Here is a 26,469-nt window from a genome sequence, read left to right as displayed (position 1 = left end):
TTGGTGGCAAACCACAGTTAAATAGCACTGTGCACTGCAAAGAAGTCCTCCGGCTCCGAGACTTCGCTTCAATAATTCTGCGCAGCCGCACTTACTTTCTGCCCAACCTGATGCAGCATTGACACATGCGTGGTCCAGCCACATCAATTGCCTGATGTTACCGGCGCGTGGGTACGGCTACCTCCAAGAGCAGAGATCTGGATGCACATGGAGGTTGCCACACGCATGCGCCAGTAGATCAGGTGACCTCTGATGCTGGTGGCTCTCTCTGGCTTGTCCGTGTTGTGTGAGTGTGTGTTAGCGGCGCGAGCCTCTTGCTGCATCAACACGGGCAAAAGAGTAAGTGCGGCTGCGCTGAATTATTGAAGGGAGGAGAAAGCGGCGGTACTTGGACGTTTGTGGACAACCCCTTGATAGGTAGATGGTCACCGAGTGTCTCGTTCACGCCCAGAGGAACCTCGCGGGATTCCCGCAAATCCCGTTCCCGCGCAGTAGTTCTTTACTTCCGACTTGCATTTGAGTTCGCCCGCAACAGGCCCTACTACGGCCCACCATACACCTTTCCTCTTTCGGCGTCCCGCCCTCCTCTGACACTACTTCCTGTTTCCGGCAAGAAGGAGAGAAGAAGTTGTGTCATAGGGAACGGGGCATGTTGGTGGGGACCCTCAGGTATGAGTTTAAAGAGATGGTTTGAGGGAGAGTTGCCGGAATGTACGGAGGGAGGGAGAGATAGCAGACCGGTTCCCGAATGCGTGTGAGGAGGAGGAGGAGTGCGTGGCGTGTGAGAGCAGCCGAAATTTGCGTGTGACTTGGTTTCTTTTTTTTCTTTTGGCAGCAAATTCCGTAGCTTAATTGTACATTGAGTGAAATATCATCTTGGAGTTGTTTTATATGTAATGGTTTCTAGAAGTGGCCCTTTCTGTTGGTACAAATTGAAAGCGTAAACTGCTCTTCCCTTTTCCAGCCTACTGGTAATTTTACCCCACCATATCTCCTCACGGCCTTCTCTGCTCTTGAAGAGGCCTAACCTGTTACACTTTATTCATAGGGAAGCTGTTCGATTCCCCCTTATCATTTTTGGCACCCTTGTCTGCTTTGTTATATTTTTGTGAGATGAGATGATTAGATTTACTCACAGTACTTAAAAGTTGCATCATAAATCAACATAAAGGCAGTGTAATAATCTCCTTCCATCCATTCCTATTCATCCCCATTATCTCTTGTAGGTTTGCTGTATTAGCTTCATTTTACTGCATTGGCATCTGCCTTTGTGGTGCATTGTAAGCCACATTGAGCCTGACACTGTTGGGAAACTGTGGGATACAAATGAGATAAATAAAATAAAATCTTATTCTCTATTCCTCTCCATATAACTCTCTACATTCTTAGTGCTTTTGTGACCACTGCTGCTGAACACAGGTTTTCAACATATCTGCAATAACTCCAGTCTCTTCCTGGTTGATGACTTTTTGTGTACAACGCAACATCGTGTACACTTGAGTTAAGGTTTTTCATTTGTCTACATTAACTTCATCGGTCATTTAGATACCCAGTCGCATGAGGTCCTCCTGCAATGCCTTACAATCTGCTTGTGATTTAACAGATTTAAATTTGCAGATGAGATTCCATAGCATCAGTACCTATCCTTTTCAGATCATATACACATATGTTAAACAGCACTGATCCCAGTACAGATCCTTGGACCAATCCATTATAAACCTTTTTCCACTGAGAAAACTGCCATAATTCTGTTTTCTATCTTTTAACCAGTTCCCACTCCACAGTACTTCATTTTGTAATATTTAGACCAAATCTCAGCCACATGACCATCACTGTACAAGTGTGAAAGGAAAAAAAAAATCATATTTGTACATGGCTTGGGGTGAGCATTAGGACAAATGATGGTGTTGCCAATAATGTACCATAGGTGTTGTGATCATCTGGATCTGCATTTGTAGACCATGATAAACTTATTCAGGGATCCACCCCAGTAAGAGACAAGCTATAGTTTTATAGACACCTGAAGACAAAGCAGAGATTATTTATTATTAGGATTTATTTACTGCCTATTTGAAATAATTCACTGAAGGTGGTGTACAGTAAGAATAAATCAAACATAAACAATAGACAATTACAGAAGTAAAAATATTTGAACAACAATACAAAGTATGGCATAGTATACTAACAATGTCAACACTATGTAATAGAATATTTTAATAGTGTAAGGTATAAGCAAAGATGGAACATATAGATAGGTAAGAGGAGTTAGAAAATAAGGTGACTAATTTAAAGAAAGTTGCACATGAGGTCAGATAGATGATTAAATGTTATATCAACTAGGGTAGGTGTTGGTAAACATGTTCACCTGCAGTATGTACAGTCTCCTTGTGTGTGTGTGAGACTAAGAAGTTAAGTTACTTCTTCCATTAAAGTTCTGTTTGAAGACCCAAGCTTTCACCTGCTTTCTGAAGTAGAGATAGTATTGTGTTAAGTGGAGCCTTTCAGGGAGAGCATTCCAGAGTGTGGGGGCTACTCTGGAGAAGGCTTACTTGCGGGCATCACATCGTATAATGTCTTTTGGAGAGGGTCTGTTTAGGGATACCCCTTGGGAGGACCTTAGTGTCCTTGGAGGTGTGTAAAGGGTCTTCCTGTTCTTCAGGTACTCGGGGCCATTTCCTTTAAGGCCCTTGAAGATCAGACATAGAGTTTGTAATTTAGTCCTGTTTTGTACTGGTAGCTGATGAAGTTTTTACAAAAATGGTGTGATGATGTTACATCACTTGCAACCTTCTATGAGTCTTGCTGCAGCATTCTGAATCAATTGGAGCTAGTGCAGATCCTTTATAGTCAGACCATTGTAGAGTGCATTACAGTAATCCACTCTTGATGTTGTTATGGCATGCGCAACTGGGATAAGATTTTCCTTCTCAGTGTAAAGAGAGAGGCAGCATAGTTGTCACAAATAGTAGAAGCAGCTCTTGAAGGTTGCTTGGATTTGGGGAATCAGAGCAAGTGTTGAATCTACCTGTATTCCAAGGTTCCTGACTTGTGATTTGAGGGAGAGTTTATACTTCCCAAAAGAGATTTTGATGTCGGGTACAATATCCACTTGTGTTGGAGACCAAGAGAAGCTCGGTTTTATTTGGGTTCAGGCAAAGTTTGTTGTGTTTAGTCTATTCTTGAATTCAGGGTTGTGGGTAAGTCAGGTTCAATGGGTATGAGTAGCTGAACATCATCCGTGTAGATGTAGAACTGAGTGTCCATTGACCTAATCAGCTTGGTTTGAGGTAGATATTGAGAGCCTGAACGTGTATAGCTTGGAGGAAAGTAGAGACGGGTGATATGATACAGACGTTCAGTTATTTGAAAGGTATTAATTTACAAACAAACTTTCCAGAGACAGGAAGATGGTAGAACTAGAGGACATGAATTGATGTGTGTGTGGTGGGACTCAGGAATAATGTCAGGAAGTACTTTTTCCACGGAAAGGGTAGCAGATACCTGGAATTCCCTCCTGCGGGAGGTGGTGCAGATGAAAACTGTAATGGAATTTTAAAATATGTGGGATAAACACAAAGGAATCTTGTATAGAAGGTGTGCAAGCTTAACGGTGATTAGATGGCAAAACCAGTAATTAGGAAGGGTGCTGGGCAGACTTCTATGGTCTGTGCCCTGATTGTGGCTGGACAGATTCAGCTTCCGTAATAGGGAACAAGGCCAGGGATGTGCAGACTTCTACGGTCTGTGCCTTGAAAATGGCAAGGACAAATCAAGACCAAGTATACATAACATACCTTATATTACGAGTTTATCTTATTGGGTAGACTGGATGGACCGTACAAGGCTTTATTTTCCATCATCTATTATGTTACTATCACGCTTATTTTTGAAAGAGAAGGATGCCCATCTTTCAACACAAATCGGGATATGGGCGTCCTTCTCGCAAGGTCGTCCAAATCGGCATAATCGAAAGCCGATTTTTGGACACCCCCGACTGCTTTCCGTCGCGGGGACGACCAAAGTTCATGGGGGCGTGTCGGCAGGGTAGTGAAGGCGGGACTGGGGCGTGATTAGGAGATGGTCGTCCTCGGCCGATAAAAGAAAAAAGAAGGACGTCCCTGACAAGCACTTGGCCGACTTTACTTGGTCCATTTTTTTTCATGACCAAGCCTCAAAAAGGTGCCCGAACTGACCAGATGACCACCGGAGGGAATCGAGGATGACCTTCCCTTACTCCCCCAGTGGTCACTAACCCCCTCCCACCATAAAAAACAAGTTTTAAAATACTTTTTTGCCAGCCTCAAATGCCATACTCAGGTCCATTGCAGCAGTATACAGGTACCTGGAGCAGTTGTAGTGGGTGCAGTGTACCTCAGGCAGGCGGACCTGGGGGGGCGGGGGGGGGTTTGGGGGGCTCAGCACCCAAGGTAAGGGAGCTATGCACCTGGGAGCAATTTGTGAAGTCCACTGCAGTGCCCCCTAGGGTGCACGGTTGGTGTCCTGGCATGTGAGGGGGAGCAGTGCACTACAAATGCTGGCTCCTCCCACGACCAAAGGGCTTGGATTTGGACGTTTTTTTGAGATAGACGTCTTTGATTTCCATTATCGCCGAAAACCGAGGACGACCATCTCTAAGGTCGACCTAAATGTCAAGATGTGGTCGTCCCCGACCGTATTATCGAAACCAAATATGGACGTCCGTCTTGTTTTGATAATACGGGTTGCCCCGCCCCTTCGCAGCACTGTCCTTAGAGATGGGCGCCCTTAGAGATGGTCGTTCGAAGATGCCCCTCCACGGGGCTCATTTTTGAAAAAGAAAAACTGCCAAAAAATGTCATGAAGCAGCATTTGAATGAATTTCTTCTCAAAATGTCGAGTAGAGAGATGTGGTAGCCGTGTTAGTCCACTTTTAAAGGTAATCAATAGAAATAGAATAAAATAAAACATAGAAAAGAAAATAAGATGATACTTTTTTTTTATTGGACTAACTTAATACATTTTTTCATTAGCTTTCAAAGATAGCCCTTCTTCGTCAGATCAGAAATTGCTGAAAAAGGGCTACCTTCGAAAGCTAATCAAAAAATGTATTAAGTTAGTCCAATAAAAAAGATATCATCTTATTTTCTTTTCAGTGTTTTATTTTATTCTATTTTTATTGATTACCTTCTCAAAATGTCCAAATCGGAATTTTCTAAAGCTGTTTTGCAGATGTTTTTCTAAGCAATTCGTCTGTAGTGCATCCAGATCACAAGGGGGCATTTCGGGGGCGGGTTTAGAGCATTCGTCTGCAGTGTATCCAAACCACAAGAGGGCATTTTGGGGACAGGATTAGGGCGGGCTTAAGACATTCCTAACACTTGAACATTTTATAGCCATAATGGAACAAAACGAAAACATTTTGATCAAGACCTGTTTTTACAACAAATAAGGCACAAAAAGATGTCCTAAATGGCCAGATGACAACTGAAGGGAATCAGGGATGACTCCCCCTTACTCTCCCAGTGGTCACTTCCATCCCTCAAAGATGTGAATAAAAATAGTACTTACCAGCCTTTGACAGCTTCAGATGTTATAGCCAATTCTATTAGAGCAGCAAGCAGGTCCCTGGAATAGGTTAGTGGTTGGTGCAGTGCACTGTGGCGAGGGGGACCCAGGCCCATATCTCATTCTACCTGTCACACTTGTGGTGGAAATTGTGAGCCCTCCAAAACTCACCAAAAATCTACTGTACCCACATGTTGGTGACCTGTTCACCCATAAGGGCTGTTGTAGTGGTGTACAGTTGGGGACAGTGGGTTTTGGAAGGGCTCATCAGACAAGGGAACAAGGGTGAGATGTGTACCTGGGAGCTTTTATATGAAGTCCATTGCAGTGCCCCCTAAGGTGCCCTACTGTTCTTCTGGGATGTCTGTGTGGTAATTTTACTAAGAAGGCTGACTCCTCCTACATCCCTATAGCTTGAATTTCTACATTTTTCACTTATACAGGGTTTTCTTTTTTTTTTTTTTGAACATGGACCAAAATGGACCAAAAGGATAAACGCATAGAGCACAAAAACATGTTACATGTTGTATTTTTGGGAAAAAAAATAGACATTTTGCTGTTTTGAAAATGGTTATATTTCCTATTCGGCTTTGGGGATACTTAACACAAAACATCCAAAGTCCGACTTAGAGGTCGTATTGAAAATGCCCCTCCACATGTTACTATGAAGGTGAAATGGCCTCTTATTCCCATTCTTGAGATTGTCCTTTCCTCTCCCACATTTTTCTCTCCTGAAATTCTCCACTCATAAAACTCACAAAAAAACACAAATTATTCAGACAAAACAAGGCTGGGAACTAATTATGCAAGAATGACTTTATTCAATATGCAAAGTCATTTAAATTTGTTCTTATATTCTTGGAATCATCACAGGATTTGCTACCTTTTGCTGTAGGATCTTTCAAAATCTGCATTGGGAAACTGGGTGTTTGAGTGTAGGGATTCCCTATTATAGCTCAGCTCTGCAGTCTCAAGCCCTTTCATATGTTCCAGAGGATATGGAGCTTTTTTATTATTTTTTAATTGAGGGCATGTTCTAAGCATGGGAATCGTGTGATATGTTATTAACTTAGCTGAAATTGGGTGGCGGAGCAGTTGGGGGGAAGAGGGGGTGGTGGTTGGGAAGCAAGGATAGGGGAGGGCAGACTTATACGGTCTGTACCAGAGCCGGTGATGGGAGGCGGGACTGGTGGTTGGGAGGCGGGAAATACTGCTGGGCAGACTTATATGGTCTGTGCGCTGAAAAGGACAGGTACAAATTCAAGGTAAGGTATACACATATGAGTTTGTCTTGGGCAGACTGGATGGACCATGCAGGTCTTTTTCTGCCGTCATCTACTATGTTACAATTAGGCTCATTTTCAAAGCACTTAGCCTCCCAAAGTTCCATAGAAACCTATGGAACTTAGCCTCCCAAAGTGCTTTGAAAATATGCCTCTATGTAAGTTTGTCTTTACTTGTCCTTATTGAAGTGAATTCAATGTTTCTTGTAGTTTGGAGTTTAGTATGTGTGATGTGTTATCAATAAATGTGTTGTGCTGCCATTAATGAGAGAGTTTTTATTTTTTTTTATCATACTGCCAAAGACGCTTCTCATCTAAGAATAATCAGTTTTCTTTGCAGAATATAAGGAAGCTCCAAAAATGTCCGACAGTGAAGACAGTAACTTCTCGGAGGATGAGAGTGAGCGCAGCAGTGAGGCAGAGGAGGTAGAGGAAAATGAGGTATACCTGGGGGAAGCATTCCTTGTAGTTTTTATTATCCCAGTGTGTGCTGAGACTTCAGGCTTGGAGAGATTGGGTGCATAAAGGAGACATACCCTCCCCCTCATCTAAACAGTCAGACCCACCTTGGTAAAACTGACAGCCCGTTGTTTTTCTGTTGTGTAGATCAGAGGAGGTGCAGTTTTCACAGTGATTGAGGCATAGTCTGTTGATTTGAATTTGGTTTTCTGTGAGGGTGGAACATGATGGTAAGTGTGTACAGGGTGTGGAAAAATTTGAATGTGCCAGTGCTCCTCAGTTATTGCAGGAAAGTTGGGGAGGGGGAAGAGAAGGGGACTAGTTAATCTTACTTAAGATAAACCTAACCAACACTGAGGTTTTCTGTGTTATGAACGGAACTGCAAGAAATGTCCTGTTCTCTATTGCTTCTGTAAGGCAATTAGTCCCATTCCCGATCAGAGTATACAACCAATGGTCTTTCTAAAGAACACCTTTCTGCTTTTGTTGTGGATTTTATGATTTCACCTTTCGATGTTTGTATTCTGAGTTTGCATACAGACTCCTGATGCAGGCCGTCTGGCCGAAACACAATGTTGTGTTGAGTCGTTTTTGATTTTCAATAAACCTTGTTTTAATTCAAGATATTGGGGCTCATTTTCAAAGCACTTAGGCTTACAAAGTTCCATAGACTCCTATGTAAGTTTGTAAGTCTAAGTGCTTTGAAAATACGCCTCATTGTGTACTCCAGTTTCTGGAACCTGTGATCGCTGTTCCCAGTTTTCTTCTCGTTGTGACCAAGGCACCCTACAGACAAGTGAAACCTCTTAGTGCCCCCCCCCCCCCCCCCCCCCCTAGATTTTAGTGTAGGAATCTCCTGTGCCCTGTCACAGCACATCCCCTGGAGAGGGATAGTTTGCTTTCATCGCTTCTGGCTGTGTTCTTTGCAGGAGGCAGAGGAAGAGCGTGCCAGTGCAGCAGGTAGTGAGAAGGGAGAAGAAGAGGAGGCGGAGGAGGAAGAAGACGAAGATGAATATGATGAAGAGGAGGAGGAGGAGGATGAAGATCGACCTCGGAAACAGGCACGACATGGAGGATTCATCTTGGATGAAGCTGGTACTTTTTTCAGGAGGCTCTTTGCATTCCGTACTGAGGAATCCTTATGGGTATCTGTGTAAAGATGTCTCCCCTAATTTTGCTGCTGGTGTTTCTCTGGCCCTCTGTGAATCATGCTGGAGGCAGGGAGTCTGTCATTTTAGGGAGAGAGACATTCCTAACCCCGTGCAGATTCCTGGAGCTGTTGGCATTCTGATTTTACACTGTTCCTTTCCCTTTTCAGATGTGGATGATGAGTATGAAGATGAAGATCAATGGGAAGATGGTGCAGAGGATATTCTAGAGAAAGGTGAGCAAATGCTCTTCACCCTGCCACTCCCTTCTTACCGGCGTACAGATCACCCCTGATGGATTCTGCTGACCGCTTGGACATTGCTCTCCATTGTGCTTTTTGGATGGATTTTATTCGGTGTGTCAAACAAATGCAATAGCTTTAGCAGTGAATACTGGAGTGGAGCCTGACTCAGACACAGTGTTCTGTACTTGCTGGGAGAGCAGGGGCCTGTAACACAGCTGTGTGGTATTGTTATCCCTTGCATGTTGTCCTCACTGGAACTTCCTTTGCATTCTTGCTGAGCTTCATCTGTTTTGACATCACTAGATCCCCTTGTGTCCTGGAGAAAGGGCTAGGCAGATCCTGCACATGAATTAATTGGTAAAACAAATTGTGGGAACATATGGGGCATTATTTTGGCTCTGTGGATAGCACTGGCCTGGTTGACTATTGGAACCCAGGGGCAGCACTCAGTGATGAGTCCCAGCAGCTGGCTTGGAAAACATGACTGGCAAGTGTGATGGCTCTACAGATGTTGCTATCTCCCCACAGGTTTATATTTGGGGACTTAGCACTGCTGTTTGGTTGTAATGACCCATATCTGAATCTGAGGGTGCCTTTATGCCATCACAGACTGCTAGACCCTTCTTGCTTAATCAGATACCAGGAAGGAGAGGTGGGCTGATTACCAAATTATGTAATTGTGCCCCTCAGCCCTGCAGAGGAGACTCCCCCCTCTTCCCAGCCACTTAGTAAGGCTCATTGCTCAAGTATCTGTTGAAAGAGGCAGAGTAGTGCATTGTACACCACCTTCATGGTTTTGAATAGATTTTTCTCCTGGGCTGCTTGATTATTTATGAATGCCCAAGAAATGTTTGGCTGTAGTTTATGATCTAATAAAATAGTGTGATTGTTCTTCTGGCAACACTGGCAGTGAAGCTAAGCTTCTAAAGCATGGCAGATCTAGAACTGCCAGCAGGGAGCATTATATTATTAAATATATATCAGTGCTCCAGTGTATCTGCTCTCTGTGCCTTGTGTGGCCCATATAACTACCCCCTGCCTTCCGTGCCATGTTGACCCACAGTTCTGTCTTTGTGATGTGTACTGACATTACTGTGATGATGCTAAACTCCTGATATCTCATTTCTGTGTATTTATCATATGAGTCACTTGTAAGGGCCTCTTGTGATTATGGTGCAGGGGAATGCCGATGTGTAAGATACCACACACAACAGAAAAGCTTTCCACTGAGGAAGGTTGGGTCTGCAGAGCTCTAACAGATTAAAACAACGTTTCGTCCATCGTCATAGCTGGAGTCCTTTGATTTACAGGATTCAGAGTCCAACTTGAGTCTGTTCCTCTGACCCATCCTCTAGCCCCCTTCCCTCAATTTATAGGATTCAGGGCCAGTTGTTGACCATATTCCTGTGTCATCTCATTACTCCTTGCCCCAGTTTACTAGATTCGGAGCCCTGTCACAGCTACTCCCCCCTCCCTCCCCAAGTTACAGGATTCAGTGCTGGCTACTGGCTTTCTCCTTGATCCTCAAATTTAGAACTGACTGGGCCCCTACCCCTGACCACTCTAGATTACAAGATTAAGAAGCTCAAGATTAAGTAGCTCAAAATCATGCCCCTGAATATCCAAGTTTCAGTATTCTGAACCCAGCACTGGGCAGCACCTTTGCTTAATGGAATTTGGAGCTTGGTCCTGGTCATGCATTCCCCCCTCCCCCAGTTCCCACCCTCTCATTTTTAGTTCAGTGACAGAAACCTGGATATGCCTTAAGTCCAGCTCGTTCTGAAAGCAAATGGATGGACAGGTGGGTTAGGTACTTGGAGCAGGATTTGTGCTCCTGAAGACGAGGGAGAGATTTCCAGCTGAGCACATGGGGCTTAGCTTGGACAACAGCAGGATAAGGTTCCCTGTGGGTGAGATTGATTTCCCTCATACTATTAATACATTGGTTTTCAGCTTGGAACATTTCATTCCTTCATGCCGCTTTCAGCCATGTTTTAATTTTTTGCTCCTTCGGTTTTCTGTCCCCCGCATCACCCTGTGGTTGATTTGCTGACATTATTTGGCTCATGCTGTCTTCCCACCACCTCCACCTCCCGCCGGCAGAAGAGATAGAAGGTGAGTACTTGCATCCAGGTTGGGTTTAAGCCCTTACAGTACACTGAGTTGCTTCACCACAGGTCAGGACTGTCTTGCTGAGGCCCGCATACTTCAGAAACCCTGGTGATGGAAGGGGGTGTGATGAGGAGAAGCCCTCTGAGATGAGCACTGCCATTTGAGCACCAAGGGGTGGCAGGAAACCTTCAGCCCCTACATATTTTAAACACATATGCTCAGAGCAGTTCTCTAGATGAAGTACTAGTCACAGTTTATCCTGTAAATCCCCTCTGCCTTAAAAGTCTGAAAATGTACTCTGCCACCACTGCTTGAAGGCAGGCTGTTAAAAAGCATAGGGTATGAGGTGCAATCTTTTATTGATCCAAGGGAAGATAGAACTGAACTAATCTTGTAGATGCTGCTATTCAAGCTAACAGAAGGAGACAACAGGAAAATTATAGCAGTGTCTTGTGTGGTGTCCAGCCTTTGAGACAGTTGGTTAGTGGACAAGAAGAGGTTTGGGTGGGGGGATTATTATTTCTAGTTAAAGCTGTTCTGTCACTTAAACATGCAAGCTGTAACCATTCATCTCATAACTTCTCTTGCAGCCTCCAACATCGACAATGTTGTTCTGGACGAAGATCGGTCCGGAGCCCGTAGGCTGCAGAACTTATGGAGGTAACTTGATGCGTTAAATTCTGACAGTACCAGCCCACTGTGGTCAGATATTACAGGTCAAAACCTATGGGGCATTGTGGAAAGCAATCTGCAGTGAGATGGAGTGGGATTCTGGGGTTGGGTTTCCTGGTTACTGTTGGATCACTGTTTGTATGGGGATTGGTGGGGGTGGGGTGCTGGTTACTGTTGGATCACTCTTTTTATGGGGGTTCATAGGGGTTGGGGGTGCTGGTTACTGTTGGATCACTGTTAGTATGGCCATTCGTGGGGGTGCTACTTACTGTTGGATCACTCTTTGTATGGGGATTTGTGGGGGTGGGGATGCTAGTTACTTTTGGATCACTCTTTGTAGGGGGTTCGTAGGGGTTGGGGGTGCTGGTTACTGTTGGATCACTCTGTATGGGGATTTGTGGAGGTGGGGATGCTAGTTATGTTGGATCACTCTTTGTATGGGGGTTCGTAGGGGTTGGGGGTGCTGGTTACTGTTGGATCACTCTGTATGGGGATTGGTGGGGGTGGGGAAGCTTGTAACTGTTGGATCACGCTTTATATGGACATTCGTTGAGGTGGGGATGCTGGTTACTGTTGAATCACTCTTTGTATGGGGGTTCGTAGGGGTTGGGGGTACTGGTTACTGTTTGATCACTCTTTGTATGGGGATTTGTGGTGATGGGGATGCTAGTTACCTTTGGATCACTCTTTGTATGGGGGTTCGTAGGGGTTGGGGGTGCTGGTTACTGTTGGATCACTCTTTTTGTATGGGGGTTCGTAGGGGTTGGGGGTGCTGGTTACTGTTTGATCACTCTTTGTATGGGGATTGGTGGGGATGGGGATGCTTGTTACTGTTGGATCACGCTTTATATGGATATTCGTTGGGGTGGGGGTGCTGGTCACTGTTGGATCGCTCATCATATGGGTATTTGAGGAGGGAGGGATTAGTTTTTGGTTATTCTTGTGCAGTTATTCTTGGTGTTTGTTGCCTCTTTAATTTGACCCTTGTAACCTTGTTGCGTAATGTAAGGCTTTTGTGTTTTATTTCTCTCACAGAGACCAGAGGGAAGAGGAGATTGGAGAGTATTACATGAAAAAATATGCCAAATCCTCCGTAGGAGAACAGTACGTATGGATCAAGGAACACGGGGTGTGCAGTCTGTGCAAACGATGGGTGGGTGCAGGCAATACAGAGCAAGATGAGGGGATTGCTCCTTTTACAAGTTGCTGCGTACTTGCTCTTCTCTGGTTTGGCACTTCACTATGTTAACATTGCTTGGAGCAGATAGACTAGGTTGTGTTTGAAAGTAGTTTCTGGTCCGTGTCTAACTTCTCCCTTTTTTTTTTTAATCTCTCTTTCCTTGTCCACACCCTTTCTCCTCTCTCACAGCATATATGGCGGATCTGATGAGCTTTCTGATGACATCACCCAGCAGCAGTTATTGCCAGGAGTCAAGTAAGAGTCTCATGCATGCAAGAAATCTGCACCTGAGCTAAGGCGCACCATCTCTAAGCTTTCGTGCAGTGTATATCCTGCCTTATGTTTCTCAATGTCTGAAGTGAGTTTTTTTTTTTTCCCCCCAATTAGGGATCCCAACCTGTGGACAGTGAAGTGTAAGGTAGGTGAACACATGCAGAAAACTGAGTGTGATGTACCACTCCCCAGCTTTTTTCATGTTTCCCTGTGAATGGCTATTGTAGCTGCTGTAGGGTCACCTGGGATAGATGGACCAGGTTGCATTGGTGGGGACTCCACAGGTAGCAGTGGTTTACACTTTGACGCAAGACAGAGAAGTGTTCCTGGGCTTGGGCAGCGTGACTATTGTGGGAGGGCAAAGTGGTGCTGTTTTGGGGAGGATGCAGCTTATCTTTTTTTTTTTTTTTCCCTGTGCAGATTGGAGAGGAGCGTGCCACTGTCATATATTTGATGAGAAAGTTCATTGCTTACCAGTTCACAGACACAGTAAGTACAAAATAGCTAGAAGACTGATGTTTGGCCTCTATGAGTACAATAGTGTCTCTCCTTTCTTTGCCAGACTTCATTGGTTACCTGTTGAAGCCAGAATAAATTGGCTTGTTTTCTTTTTAAAACCCTTCAGGGTTTGGTTCCTAGTTGTTTGTTTGTTTGGGGGTTTTTTTTATCATTTTCGTTTTGCAATTTCTCTAAGATCTAGATGTAGCAATAGTGCCAACTTTTTTTTACCTTCCCTTCTCTTAAGGGGAAAAAGAGAATGTTAATTTATTTTTGAGAAATTCTTGGCTGTTCAGACTGCTAGATTATGGAAGTATATTGCTGGATTATTTTCGCTTTCCCACTCTTATCTTCATTTTAGAAAGAAAGTTACAGCTTTTCTCTTTAAGAAATATGTGTTCTAGTTTCGGGGTTATAAGTGGATTAACTACTGTAATTCCAGGATAATTGTTTAGCATCTTGATGAAAGTAACCCGCTTAGATCTGAAAGGTAGTAGCAGGATATAAGTCATGATGTTAATGTTAAGTAGCTCTTTGTTTTGGGAAAGGTCATTCTTGGGGGCACAATGAGAGTTACACCTGGTCTGTTGCTCTGTGCATGGCTGTCTCTAATCTCCGGCTTCTTTTCATCCTGTGCCTGCAGCCTTTACAGATTAAGTCTGTAGTGGCCCCTGAGCATGTGAAGGGTTACATCTATGTGGAGGCATACAAACAGACTCACGTGAAGCAGGCCATAGAGGGTGTGGGCAACCTACGCATGGGCTACTGGAATCAACAGATGGTGCCTATCAAAGAAATGACAGATGTTTTAAAGGTGGTGAAGGAAGTGACCAACTTAAAGCCCAAATCCTGGGTCCGCCTGAAGAGGGGTATCTACAAGGATGACATTGCTCAGGTGCAGTTCTGTTCTGGGGGACAGATAGAAAGTATTGTTTTGGGGACTGTAATCTGGGTGGTGGGTCTATGTTAGGATTCTCTTCCAGGGGTGCACAGTGTAATTATTTTGTGCTGGTGGTATTGGGGTGGGGCTGTACAGGTGTGGGTGTCATGTAAATACTCTAGCTGTACCTCATGTTCGAGGCTTCAGTCCCTTAAGCATAGTTGTATCAAGCATGGGTATAAAGGTAGTTCAGAAACTCCAATTAGGACATAGATTGGCCCTGACAAATGCGACTGCTTCATCAAAAGGCACACAGCTTCATATAAAATTAAAAAATAAAAAACACAAGTGAGAAAAAAAATCGTTAAACTTACCTTCCCAAATATTTATAAATATAATTATATGAATGTTAGGGACACTCATAACATTTTAGAACTACAGAACAAATTTCTACCAAGTCCAGTAAAGTTTGAAATCATTGGTTACACTTTTTAACTTTTGAGATAATATATGCAAATGAAATGAGATCACAACTTACCACCAGTTAAAACCACTTTGTAAGCCAGGTCACCTAATGTGGAAAAACTTTAAACTTGAATATTAAAACATACTTAGCTTTTAAGCATGAAGGATTAGTCCAAACAAAAAAAAAGGCAGTTTTCTCTTCTTTTGATGGTATCTTATCCCATAAACTGCACAGATTCAGTCCAGTAAGTGCTTGTGTGGTGTGCCTGTTTATAATTATTGGATGGAACATTCTGAGGATTTTTTATTTTGATATAAACTAATGTGTTATGAAGGTTTTGCAACAAATTGAGCCGAGGTACAGGTTCTAATGTTAATTCTGTATCGAAAGATATTTTATTTGGGGGGGGGGGGGGGGGGGGGCAGATATTTGCATGTAAATTAGAGAGATAGGAAGCATCTCACAGTGCCCTCTTATTTCCTGCTGTAGGTGGATTATGTGGAGCCAAGTCAGAACACCATTTCATTGAAGATGATTCCAAGGATCGATTATGACCGAATAAAGGCCCGCATGAGTCTGGTGAGCAGCCCTCTGTGCATCTGTGTTTCTTTGGTGTTAGCACTGGTGCCTCTCCACGGTTGACAGCCTTCGCATGCCCCCTTTCTCCTGGTAAGTAATCTTATGTTTCTTTGTTTACTGTAGAAAGACTGGTTTGCAAAGAGGAAGAGGTTCAAGAGACCACCACAGAGGCTTTTTGATGCTGAAAAGATCCGGTGAGCAGCTAGTTATAAAGGGATGAGAGTAGTGCCTGCAGCCTGCATGGCCTCCCACCTCCTGAACTACAGCAAAGTCAGAAAGGACCCACATATGACTGCAATGTGACCAATGACCAGGGCACCATTGGTGGGGAGAGTTCAGAGGCATGTGATCCCTGGACTAATGGGCAGTGTTCTTTCCCGCCACAGGTCCCTAGGTGGAGATGTCACCTCCGACGGGGATTTCCTAATTTTTGAGGGGAATCGCTATAGTAGGAAAGGCTTTTTGTTCAAGAGCTTTGCCATGTCGGCTGTTGTAAGTGGTCATCTTAAACTGTACATTTTACCTGCTGTGTGACAGCAGTGGTCTTATTCTCAATGTGTTTCTCCTGCTGCTGATCTGCAGTTAGGCTCATGCCATTGTTTTGTTTGTAGATCACAGAGGGAGTGAAGCCCACCCTATCTGAACTGGAGAAGTTTGAAGATCAACCTGAGGGAATTGACTTGGAGGTGGTAACAGAGGGCACAGGTACTGTATTGTGCCCACAAGCTATGCTAGCAAGCCTTCACTGGGTCTCCTTTGTGCTTTGAATGGTTCTTGGTATGCTTGATTTTGTGTGTATGACATGAATGGCTCCTGTTACTATATTTAAAAAAAACAAAAAAAACACATTTTGAATACCATTTGCAAGTTAACAAAAACTACGGAAGTGATGTACAAATAAAATAAATCAATCCCCCTCCCATCAACCTCCTTTTTCCCAATAAAACATTAAAAATCCAACCCTCCTCCGACATAACCATATCCCACAGTTCTCATCCAACATATCCAAATAACATATAGTAAACATAATCCATATTTATGGTTCGTTTATATTCCACTTATCTCTAAGCGGATTACATAAACATTTATACCCAAAATTTAAAAACTGAAAATCATATATATTTTTTTTTAATTCTCCCTACCTTAAAGCATGACCAACCTTCCCTTCGACATCCTCACACACTAATCTAAAACAGACTCGGGATCTTCTGCTTATCCCTGTGTTGTACCTCCTAGGAACAACCAAGTGGTTAAGGTTTTCCAAAATCTCTTGCAATGATCCATCATACAAACTTCAGAGTCAGTTTGTTCCATAACATGGGAGCAGTTACTGAAAAAGCTGTAGCTCTCAAACGGTAACCCCTAATGTGATTCACCAAGGGAACTTCTAACAACATTCCCTGACTGCAGCGAACAGGAGTGCAGTATATTGTGCCAATTGAATTTGGTGGCTGGGATGTGGCAGCCTATTTTGCATGAGTGATTTGTGTTTTTAATGTTACTGATTCTGGGCTCTTGTTTCCTCAGCGTTGGCTGTTTCTTCTCTCTTACACAGGAAAAGAACGAGAGCACAACCTGCAGCCTGGTGACAACGTTGAAGTGTGTGAAGGAGAATTGATCAATCTCCAGGGCAGAGTTCTGAGTGTGGATGGAAACAAGATCACTATTATGCCCAAACATGAGGACCTCAAGGTGCATCTGAACAGCAGTTAGTGATGGCACTGCAGACATGTCACTCACAAAGAGAGTCTCTAACTGCTTCCTGTCCCTCTGTCTGTAGGACATGCTGGAGTTTCCTGCCCATGAACTGCACAAGTACTTTCGCATGGGAGATCATGTGAAAGTGATCGCAGGTCGCTATGAGGGAGACACAGGGCTGATAGTGCGGGTAGAGGAGAACTTTGTGATCCTGTTCTCTGATCTCACCATGCATGAGGTAATAGTGACACAGCATGCACACATACCTGGAAGGCTTCAGGGCAATGTTCAGCTTGGAAATTTCTGATGTCCATTAGGAGATACAAAAGTGGTGATTCACACACGTTAATCACCAATTAGAGGGATCTGGTGGGGCGATGGGTTTGGATTTTGGGTGGGTGAGTTTTTCAGGTAAGATTGGATTTTGAAGTAGTTTCATGTTGGGTAAGAGGAGTTTTGGGATGATTGGATATTACAGTGGTGGTGATGTGTTGAAATAGTTGATTTAGGATCATCTGATTTGGACTTTAAAGTTCTGATTCTGAGCATACTGGCGTTGCATTTGCCACTTACTTTTCATTTGTGTCCTCCTTAGCTGAAGGTACTCCCACGGGACCTGCAGCTGTGCTCAGAGACAGCCTCAGGAGTGGATGTGGGAGGCCAACATGAGTGGGGAGAGTTGGTGCAACTTGACCCTCAAACAGTGGGTGTCATTGTACGTCTAGAGAGAGAAACCTTCCAGGTGGGTGTTACTCAGTGCACCATCTAACGTATCTGTGTGATGTCTTTTTTTTTTTTCTTCTGTTCTTATTGATTTATGTGGATTTGTAACACTTTTTGGTTCCATAGATTCTGAATATGTATGGGAAAGTGGTAACCATACGGCACCAGGCTGTGACCAGGAAGAAGGACAATCGCTTTGCAGTGGCTCTGGACTCCGAGCAGAACAACATTCATGTCAAAGACATTGTCAAAGTCATTGATGGACCCCATTCAGTACGAAGGATCTTGAGTTACCTAACGGGGAGGTTGAGGGGGAGGGAGAAGGACATGCACCTTCAGTATCACAGCCAACCTGGGGCTTTAAGATGATTCAGTTGGATTGGCTGGGCCGTTCTCTTTCAGTGCCGTATAGGAGAAGCTATGCAGAAGTTTTTCTGCTACCACCATAGCATTGTGTTCCTCTTAAAGACAGCCATCCTTCTTGTCTGATCCGCATGAAGGCCCTGTCTGTCTCCCTGTAACCAAAGGCTATCTGTAACACGTTATAGGATGTTCCATTCTGGAAAGGTCAGATTTCCTGGGAAATATCCACTGTAGATCATGGAGCACTTGGAATTAGTTTAAACCACAGCAGTGATTCCAGTGGCCAAATGGAGGGCACTATTGCCTTGGTGTCCATTCTGTCTAAGGCTGTAATAATGCTCAGCTGAGCCCAGGTTGTGCTGTTTCTCGCCTTCCCCCGCCTCTAAAATATGTGACTCTCTTGCAGGGTAGGGAAGGGGAAATTCGCCATCTTTTCCGAGGCTATGCTTTCCTGCACTGCAAAAAGCTAGTGGAGAATGGAGGAATGTTTGTTTGCAAAACCCGCCACCTGGTCTTGGCTGGGGGCTCAAAGGTAATAAAGAATTAAAGGAGAATGGGAAGTAATACAGAAGGGCAGAAAGGGAAGGGTGGGGCTGGTAACAGATTCAAAGGGTGTCTGCTAGAGGGGGATAAGTGGGGTGGAAATAGGAGGCAATACATACAGAGTTGTGAAAGGGGTGGGGGGTAGGACTGGGTGGTACTACTACTACTTAACATTTCTAGAGCGCTTCTAGGGTTACGCAGCACTGTACAGTTTAACAGAAAGGACAGTCCCTGCTCAAAGGAGCTTACAATCTAAAGGACAAAATGTCAAGTTGGGGCAGTCTAGATTTCTTGAATAGAGGTATAGTGGTTAGGTGCCAAAGGCGACATTGAAGAGGTGGGCTTTGAGCAAGGATTTGAAGATGGGTAGGGAGGGGGCCTGGCAAATGGGCTCAGGGAGTTTATTCCAAGCATGGGGTGAGGCGAGGCAGAAAGGGCGGAGCCTGGAGTTGGCGGTGGTGGAGAAGGGTACTGAAAGGAGGGATTTGTCTTGAGGAAAGGAGGGTGATAATACGGAGGAGAGGGGGGAAGGTGCTTGTCTGAATATTAATCAGGTCCTCTCTTGCAGCCCCGAGATGTCACAAATTTTGCATTTGGTGGCTTTGCTCCAATGAGTCCACGGATCAGCAGCCCTATGCACCCCAGTGGAGGAGGTAAGGGGGGGGGTCTCGCTGATGGGGAGGGGGACCCATGTACCTATTTAAAGGGTGAGGGAGAGGTCTCGGTAGGAGGACCATGAATTCAGTGTAGCAGGTGAAAAGGGTTTTATTGAGGAAAGGAGATATTTGTACCCGGCAGAGCAGGTGACAGGGTATTGCTTGTGAGTGGAGTGACCTTGTGCAGCACAGCCAAGTAGTGCTGGGGTTCTTAGTCAGCTATGTTCATATTCACTTGTATACGTCTGGTCCCTGACAGGTCAGCGAGGTGGATTTACTGGAGGTTCGATGGGCCGTGGTCGTAGGGACAATGATTTGATTGGTCAGACGGTCCGGATATCCCAGGGACCATATAAGGGTAAGGTATAAGAATGCATTTACATTTACGTTTCCCATTTCTTATATTTTTTTTTAATTTATTTTTTGTTACATTTGTACCCCGCGCTTTCCCACTCATGGCAGGCTCAATGCGGCTTACATGGGGCAATGGAGGGTTAAGTGACTTGCCCAGAGTCACAAGGAGCTGCCTGTGCCTGAAGTGGGAATCGAACTCAGTTCCCCAGGACCAAAGTCCACCACCCTAACCACTAGGCCACTCCTCCACTCTATTCTGCCTATACTGTTGAGTCTAAGGTGGATTCCATATAAAGAAACCAGAAACACAGTTCTGGGAGTGCGCAGTGATTTCCCTCCTATTCTGCCTTTTGAGCTTGCTCTTTACTGTATTCTTCGGATCTGGCTTCCTGTAACTTTCCAGAGATTCTCTTATACTTTTTCAGGCTATATTGGAGTTGTGAAGGATGCTACAGAGTCCACGGCTCGTGTAGAGCTTCATTCCACATGCCAGACCATCTCAGTGGACCGTCAGCGCCTCACCACACTGTAAGTCTTTGGGGACACACCCTGGGTGTTTTGCTGCAGGTGGTACCTTGCAGAGGTTGATAACTGATTTGCACTTTTTCTCTGAAACACAGGGGCGCAAAGCGACCAGGTGGAATGACCTCTACCCATGGTCGGACCCCCATGTATGGTTCCCAGACACCCATGTACAGCTCAGGCTCCCGGACACCTATGTATAGCTCTCAGACACCTCTGCATGATGGTGAGTCTGGTACCTGGCCTCTTGTAGGGTGGAGAACTGTACGGTATGTATGATTGTGATAAATGGCTCCCCTCCTGTATGGATACTGAGCGAAGGGAATTTTGTAGCACGTGGAGTTTTTTCAGCTACCTATTAAGTTTCCTGGTCAAATTCCTTTGAAAACTGTCCTTATACTGTCTCCATTCTGCTTGTATCAAACTAAATGTATTTGGTTTCCGTTTTCCATTTATGAAGCTTTTTCTTACGTAAAACTTTAATTTTATACCACCCTTAGGGATCTCTGGTTTGTAGGAGAGGCAGTGGAGGGTGAAAATGATGGTCTAGACCTAATTCTCAGACCATTACTGCAGAGCTGCCAAATTACCCAGCTCCACGAGGGAGACTATTTGGTCAGTCTTGAACTTACATCTCAGTTTAATGTGCTATTTGAAGTCCCTGATTTCTGCCCAGTCAAATCATTGCTATATGTCCCATAATGCACCATGATAAGGTCAAATCCAAGACTGGCCTAGAATCTCCTTCCTGGAACTGGGTAACATGGCAGCTCTCTAGCTCTAACCAGTAAGCCACTCTTTTTTGAAGTACTTGCCTAGTCTCTATGCTCACACTGAAACTATTACTGCCACCGTACCCACCGCTACAGTAGGCTCTGCGCTTTTTCCTGTTACTTCTGGAAAGTTGAAATATGTGTGTTGGTGGGGGGTGGGGTGGAGGCCATGAATAAAGATCTTGGGGAAGGGGTGAAGAAAAAAAAAGTAAATTGGAGAGGGGCCATGGCAGGAGAGGTCCACAAATGTGTGTTTTGCCTAGGGCCCAAAATAGCATTAATTCAGTCTTGTGCCCATCTCCTGTCTCATGATCTATAAGCAGTAAAGGCCTGATCTTACTGTGACGATGTCTCTGACTTCCTACAGGAAGCAGGACCCCTCATTATGGTTCTCAGACACCACTTCATGACGGGAGCCGAACACCAGCGCAGAGTGGAGCCTGGGATCCTAACAATCCAAACACTCCTTCCAGGTATGTGTGCGCTGTTAAACTGAGGCTGGTCTTTTTTTTCCTCCCCCTATCCCCAGACTCTGGAAGCATCTTGTTGCACTTCACAATTCTTTTTATCTCTGTCCTTGCTCAGAGTGGAGGAAGAATATGATTACGGATATGATGATGAGCCTTCGCCCTCACCACAAGGTTATGGAGGAACCCCTAATCCCCAGACCCCAGGATACCCTGACGTGCCCTCGCCACCAGTTAATGCTCAGTACAACCCACAGACACCAGGAACACCAGCTATGTGAGTACCCTCACTGTCATTCTTTGCAAGAACTGGGTCTTTTAGCCCTTTCCTCTCAATATATGAATTTTGAATTTTTCAGGTACAATACGGATCAGTTTTCTCCATATGCTGCTCCCTCACCTCAGGGCTCCTATCAACCAAGTCCAAGTCCACAGAGCTACCACCAGGTGGCACCAAGTCCAGTTGGCTACCAGAACACTCATTCGCCTGCCAGCTACCACCCTACACCTTCTCCCATGGCTTACCAAGTATGTACCAGTCGCTCATTCAGCAGCTCTAATGTTATGCCTTTCCCTGTAGCTTATCGAGCATGTCGCCCACCAGCTGCCACCCTATACCTTCTCACTTGTCATCCACTTGCTCAGGTTAGGGTTAGCTACATTCTTTGGAAGTACAGGATTTGTATCATAATAGCAGTACATTCACCATACTTTTTACGTATATAACGTGCCCATGCATATAACACAGATTGCATGTCCAAAAATAAACGGTATGACACACCCATGCATATAACGTGTGCTATACCAATTTATTTTTCTAAGACCCACTAATGGCTAAACGTAACACATTTGTTTTTAAGGGCTTTCCTTTTTAGGTTCCTAGAGGCATTATTAGTGTAGAAACCCTACAAAAAAAACTAAAAGAGAAAAAAAAACCTTTAAAACACACATTAATTTTGCAATTAGTGCATCTTAGTAAAAATACACCGGTATAGTGTACTAGGGGTGTGTTCAGTTTGTAAAAACGTGAAAATATGGTATTCCTTTTTTCTTGAGTCCTCTTATCTAGATTTTATTTAATGACTTAGTCATTTTACTACTGTTATGCTGTAAACAAAATTGTAAGTTTTACGTTAAATTGTACCTGCAGTACACTGCCTTGGGTGAATCTCTTCATAAAAGGCAGTTAATAAATCCCAAGTTTAAATATAAATACAATAAATAAGTACATAAGTAATGCCACACTGGGAAAAGACCAAGGGTCCATCGAGCCCAGCATCCTGTCCACGACAGCGGCCAATCCAGACCAAGGGCACCTGGCGAGCTTCCCAAACGTACAAACATTCTATACATGTTATTCCCGGAATTGTGGATTTTTCCCAAGTCCATTTAGTAGTGGTTTAAGGACTTGTCCTTTAGGAAACCGTCTAACCCCTTTTTAAAGTCTGCCAAGCTAACCGCCTTCACCATGTTCTCCGGCAACGAGTTCCAGAGTTTAATTATGCGTTGGGTGAAAACTTTTCTCCGATTTGTTTTAAATTTACTGCACTGTAAACTTGAAAACTTTAAGTTGAAACCTAATAATAAGGACTATCATAAAACAGTATCAAAAGTCTTCTCAGTGCTTTCATTATTTGCTGCCTTATGCCTTCTCCTGTAGGGTCTGTGAACAGGGTCACCAAAGTCCATGGCTGCTGTGGGGATGTTACTTTTACCTGAAGTGTCTCTAGGACCAGCTGTTTTGTGAGATTGTTCTTTGCTCAGGATTCTGTGGCTGTTTTTTTTTTTTCTGTAGCAGGAATGCTGTCTCTGCAAGAGCATTCCCAAGCCTCCCTTTTTGCTACCTATCCTACTTTGGTTCTGCTTATTATTCTCTCTAAAGAACGTGTATACTTCCAGAGCTGGCAAAAATCAAGTGCCAGGTCTGCCACTGTATAGTTGTTCCTATTGTACAGTTCTATGAAAGACAATGTGATGCTCAGGAGGAGCACAGCGTTGGGATGACCAAGTCTACGGATTCAGACGTTTAATCACACCACAGAAATTTGCAGCATTTCCAGAAATTCTAAATTCTCTTCTTTCTCTCTTCTCTTGTAGGCCAGCCCAAGTCCTAGTCCTGTGGGATATAGTCCCATGACCCCTGGTGCTCCTTCCCCAGGTGGCTATAACCCCCACACCCCTGGGTCTTCTATTGAGCAAAGCTCCAGCGAGTGGGTGACCACTGATATTCAGGTCAAAGTTCGTGACACCTACTCAGACAGCCAAGTGGTGAGCCAGACGGGAGTCATCCGCAGTGTGACGGTGAGTAGTGCCCCCCTGCCCAGCACAGTTGGGTGAAACAGTTACTCTTAAAGCTGCCACATAGCCTATGCCTCCTCCCCCCCCCAAAAAAAAAAAAAAAAAAAAAAACTTATGTATACTGTACAGTGTGTCAAATAGGAGCAAAGGGTATAGCATTGCCTCAGTTTTTTCCTGTTTGCTCTCTCTCTCTTTAGGGTGGTATGTGTTCAGTCTTCCTGCAGGATAGTGAGAAGGTTGTCAGCATTTCCAGTGAGCACTTAGAGCCCATTACACCAACTAAAAACAATAAGGTGAGTGTCTGCCTCCCGCTGTGTTCATGGGACATCCCTTGTTACTATAGTTAGTGCCACTGTCTGACATATCCCACATTACTGCTTCAGTCCCTGCTCCTGCCACAGTGGGTCACTATCCATAAGGTATCTCTCATTACTGTTGGGAGAGTCTCAGATGTTGTATTAGGTGGTCGGTCATTCTACCCTGACGTTCATAAGAATGTAAATGTCATACTGGGTCAGACCAAAGGTCCATCAATCCCAGCATTCTGTCTATGATAGTGGCCGATCTGGATCACAAATAACCAGTTGGATTCCAGAAAGTCAATACATTCTTTCTTAGTTAGTAATGGTTTGCCAGTATTTCCACCAGGAGCTTGTCTAGATCCTTTTTATACCCTGCTTTATGTTAATTGGGTTTTTTTTTCTGTTGCTTTCCTGGAGTGTATATTGTCCCTTTTATTCCCTTTCAGGTGAAGGTGATTCTTGGAGAGGACAGAGAAGCCACTGGTATCCTCCTTAGTATCGATGGCGAGGATGGCATTGTGCGAATGGAGCAGGATGAACTTCTGAAGATCCTAAACCTTCGCTTCCTGGGGAAGCTAGAAACATAGAGACGTCAGGGGCCCTCCCCCTGTTTTAATTTGTCAGACTTGTATATATCCTGTACAGATATCTTCAGTTGTTCCTGCTTTTGGTTGTGCAGTAGCATTTCATAACTAGTAGAAAGCTACACTGCCCCCTTTCCATTAATGATGGGGTGTGCAAGTTAGACGATGCATCTAACCCTTAACAGCAAAGGAATCCAGCCACAGTGTAGCTTTGGTTCCCATGAGACCCCTGTCCATGTATGGGCTGGGTGTGCTGCCCACCAGCAGGACTGATCTGTGCCCTTGCCAACACAGCTCTTCTGACCAGGAAGACGTTCCTTTTCCTTTTTATTGCGTGGTCAGAGAATAATTAAAATGGTGTGTTTGTGAAATCTTGTCTCGTGACTCGTTTTACTCGTAGTAAATTTAAGCTACGCATTTCTCTTCCTTGCTACTGAAGAATCTGGTCCTTTCCCAGAGGACCAGTGAGAACATCCCATCCTTTGAGGATCAATTAAATATTCAGTTTGAACAAACTGACACCTTTAGTACAGGGTTCATTGCCAGGCCAAGGGAGCCAGTGGCAGCTCCCATTTACCCTAATTATGGCCCCCTGACTCTTCTTCTCCCCCCCCCCCAAGTGTATTGTTACTGGCACTACATCCATATCCGTTCTGTTTTCTACCTTCACCATTTTGCTCTCTGTATGCTTGAGCCATGGGCTGCCCAAACTCCACTACTCTTATAAGACTGAGAACAGAGTGGGAGATTGGGTACTGAGCAGGTTTCAATTTGCTGAGAGTCATGCAGTGCCAGAAGAAAACGGAATAGTTGTTCCAGAGATGGCACTGCCAACAAGCCTTTGGAGTAAAATATAAGAGAACTAAAACAGGGGGAGAGCTGACAGGATGGTGAAGGCTGACTGACGGAGGTTAGGGTTAACTGGGATAGAGTTGAAGGAGAGTGTGTTGGGGAATAGGGTTATTGAGTATGTGAAGGGAATTAGGCTTAGGGAAAAAGAAAATGTGTGTGTGCCGAGGGGTAGACTTTGTTACACAAATTACTTAGAATCAGTCAGGCTGACTGAATTAGAAGGACACAGTGTCATTGGCCTGCTCTGTGTACTGTCTACTTTGTCCAGCAATGATCTTGGTTCTCACTCTGAATTTTTTTGGCCCTTCTAGAAAAATAATGAAAATCATTGTCTTAGTGTCAAACTTGGCTCAGAGCTTAGATTGGTGGAGTACATTGGTTCCTTTGCTTAAATTGATTGATGGATTGCTTGCCCATTCCTGTAGGGACAGAATCTAGAGCTACTTCCTGGTATGTTAGACATTTGGAAAGTTGTCACCCATACAGATTCTTCATTACAAAGTGTTACTGAGAAAATTACAGTATTTTCCCAGGAAACAATGACGGGCATTTTTGAAAAAAAGACCAAGTCAGAATTGGGATGTTTAGTTCATTACATTAAAAAAAAACCCCTGTCCATCTTAGAGACATTTTTGAACAGGAAAAACATCGGTTTCCTTTTTGTTCACAGTTTTTTTTTTTTTTAATGAGTTTAGATAAATGGAAAAAAAAAACACAAAACAAGTCTTTAATCAAACGAAATCGGTTCCCTCCACTCCCAAATCCAAGATTACTTCATTGATTCATAACAAACAGGGTTTTCCTTTTGAAAATGGTTCAAGGATGGACGTTTTGCACAGAAGACGTCTAAAAAGAAGAGCCATTTTCCAAACTGATATGTCCAACTTATAAAAGCCAAACAAAAAAAAATTAGGCACAAGAACATCTGGCATCATTTTGAGAGAGATGCCCACAAACATCTCTGCAGCTCAGAGGGGCAGCCTAATGGTCAGTGC

The 26,469-nt window shown here is 44.1% G+C and overlaps 1 protein-coding gene across 4 annotated transcripts; it reads left to right on the top strand.

The window, feature by feature from the left end:
- Positions 1 to 247: 247 nt before the first annotated feature.
- Positions 248 to 25,212, top strand: SUPT5H (SPT5 homolog, DSIF elongation factor subunit). Of its 4 annotated transcripts, none has more exons than XM_030217440.1 (30): positions 248 to 339; positions 7,168 to 7,268; positions 8,216 to 8,381; positions 8,605 to 8,670; positions 10,783 to 10,794; positions 11,382 to 11,451; positions 12,499 to 12,567; positions 12,833 to 12,898; positions 13,031 to 13,061; positions 13,337 to 13,405; positions 14,058 to 14,309; positions 15,250 to 15,339; positions 15,463 to 15,533; positions 15,726 to 15,831; positions 15,951 to 16,044; positions 16,895 to 17,031; positions 17,120 to 17,275; positions 17,633 to 17,779; positions 17,887 to 18,033; positions 18,530 to 18,655; positions 19,235 to 19,319; positions 19,582 to 19,680; positions 20,102 to 20,204; positions 20,297 to 20,424; positions 21,339 to 21,444; positions 21,557 to 21,715; positions 21,798 to 21,966; positions 23,536 to 23,739; positions 23,934 to 24,029; positions 24,485 to 25,212. In XM_030217440.1, the coding sequence occupies exons 2-30, from the start codon at positions 7,188 to 7,190 to the stop codon at positions 24,623 to 24,625; spliced, it is 3,246 nt and encodes a 1,081-aa protein (XP_030073300.1). In that variant the 5' UTR covers positions 248 to 339; positions 7,168 to 7,187; the 3' UTR covers positions 24,626 to 25,212. The 4 variants fall into 4 exon arrangements, with proteins under 4 accessions (XP_030073300.1, XP_030073299.1, XP_030073298.1 ...); XM_030217439.1 differs by lacking the exon at positions 248 to 339 and adding an exon at positions 344 to 417; XM_030217438.1 differs by lacking the exon at positions 248 to 339 and adding an exon at positions 587 to 669.
- Positions 25,213 to 26,469: the final 1,257 nt, after the last annotated feature.

This window comes from Microcaecilia unicolor, chromosome 11 (genome assembly GCF_901765095.1).
Source record: "Microcaecilia unicolor chromosome 11, aMicUni1.1, whole genome shotgun sequence".
Taxonomy (NCBI): domain Eukaryota; kingdom Metazoa; phylum Chordata; class Amphibia; order Gymnophiona; family Siphonopidae; genus Microcaecilia; species Microcaecilia unicolor.
This window is presented reverse-complemented; position numbering and strand designations above follow the sequence as displayed.

Excerpts from the sequence above, each read along its gene's own strand:
- SUPT5H (XM_030217440.1), top strand. The coding sequence starts at position 7,188 with ATGTCCGACAGTGAAGACAGTAACTTCTCGGAGGATGAGAGTGAGCGC. Across the intron at positions 15,832-15,950 it reads GCTTTGCCATGTCGGCTGTT|ATCACAGAGGGAGTGAAGCC; the intron begins GTAAGTGGTCAT and ends TTTTGTTTGTAG. Across the intron at positions 20,205-20,296 it reads CGTCAGCGCCTCACCACACT|GGGCGCAAAGCGACCAGGTG; the intron begins GTAAGTCTTTGG and ends TCTGAAACACAG.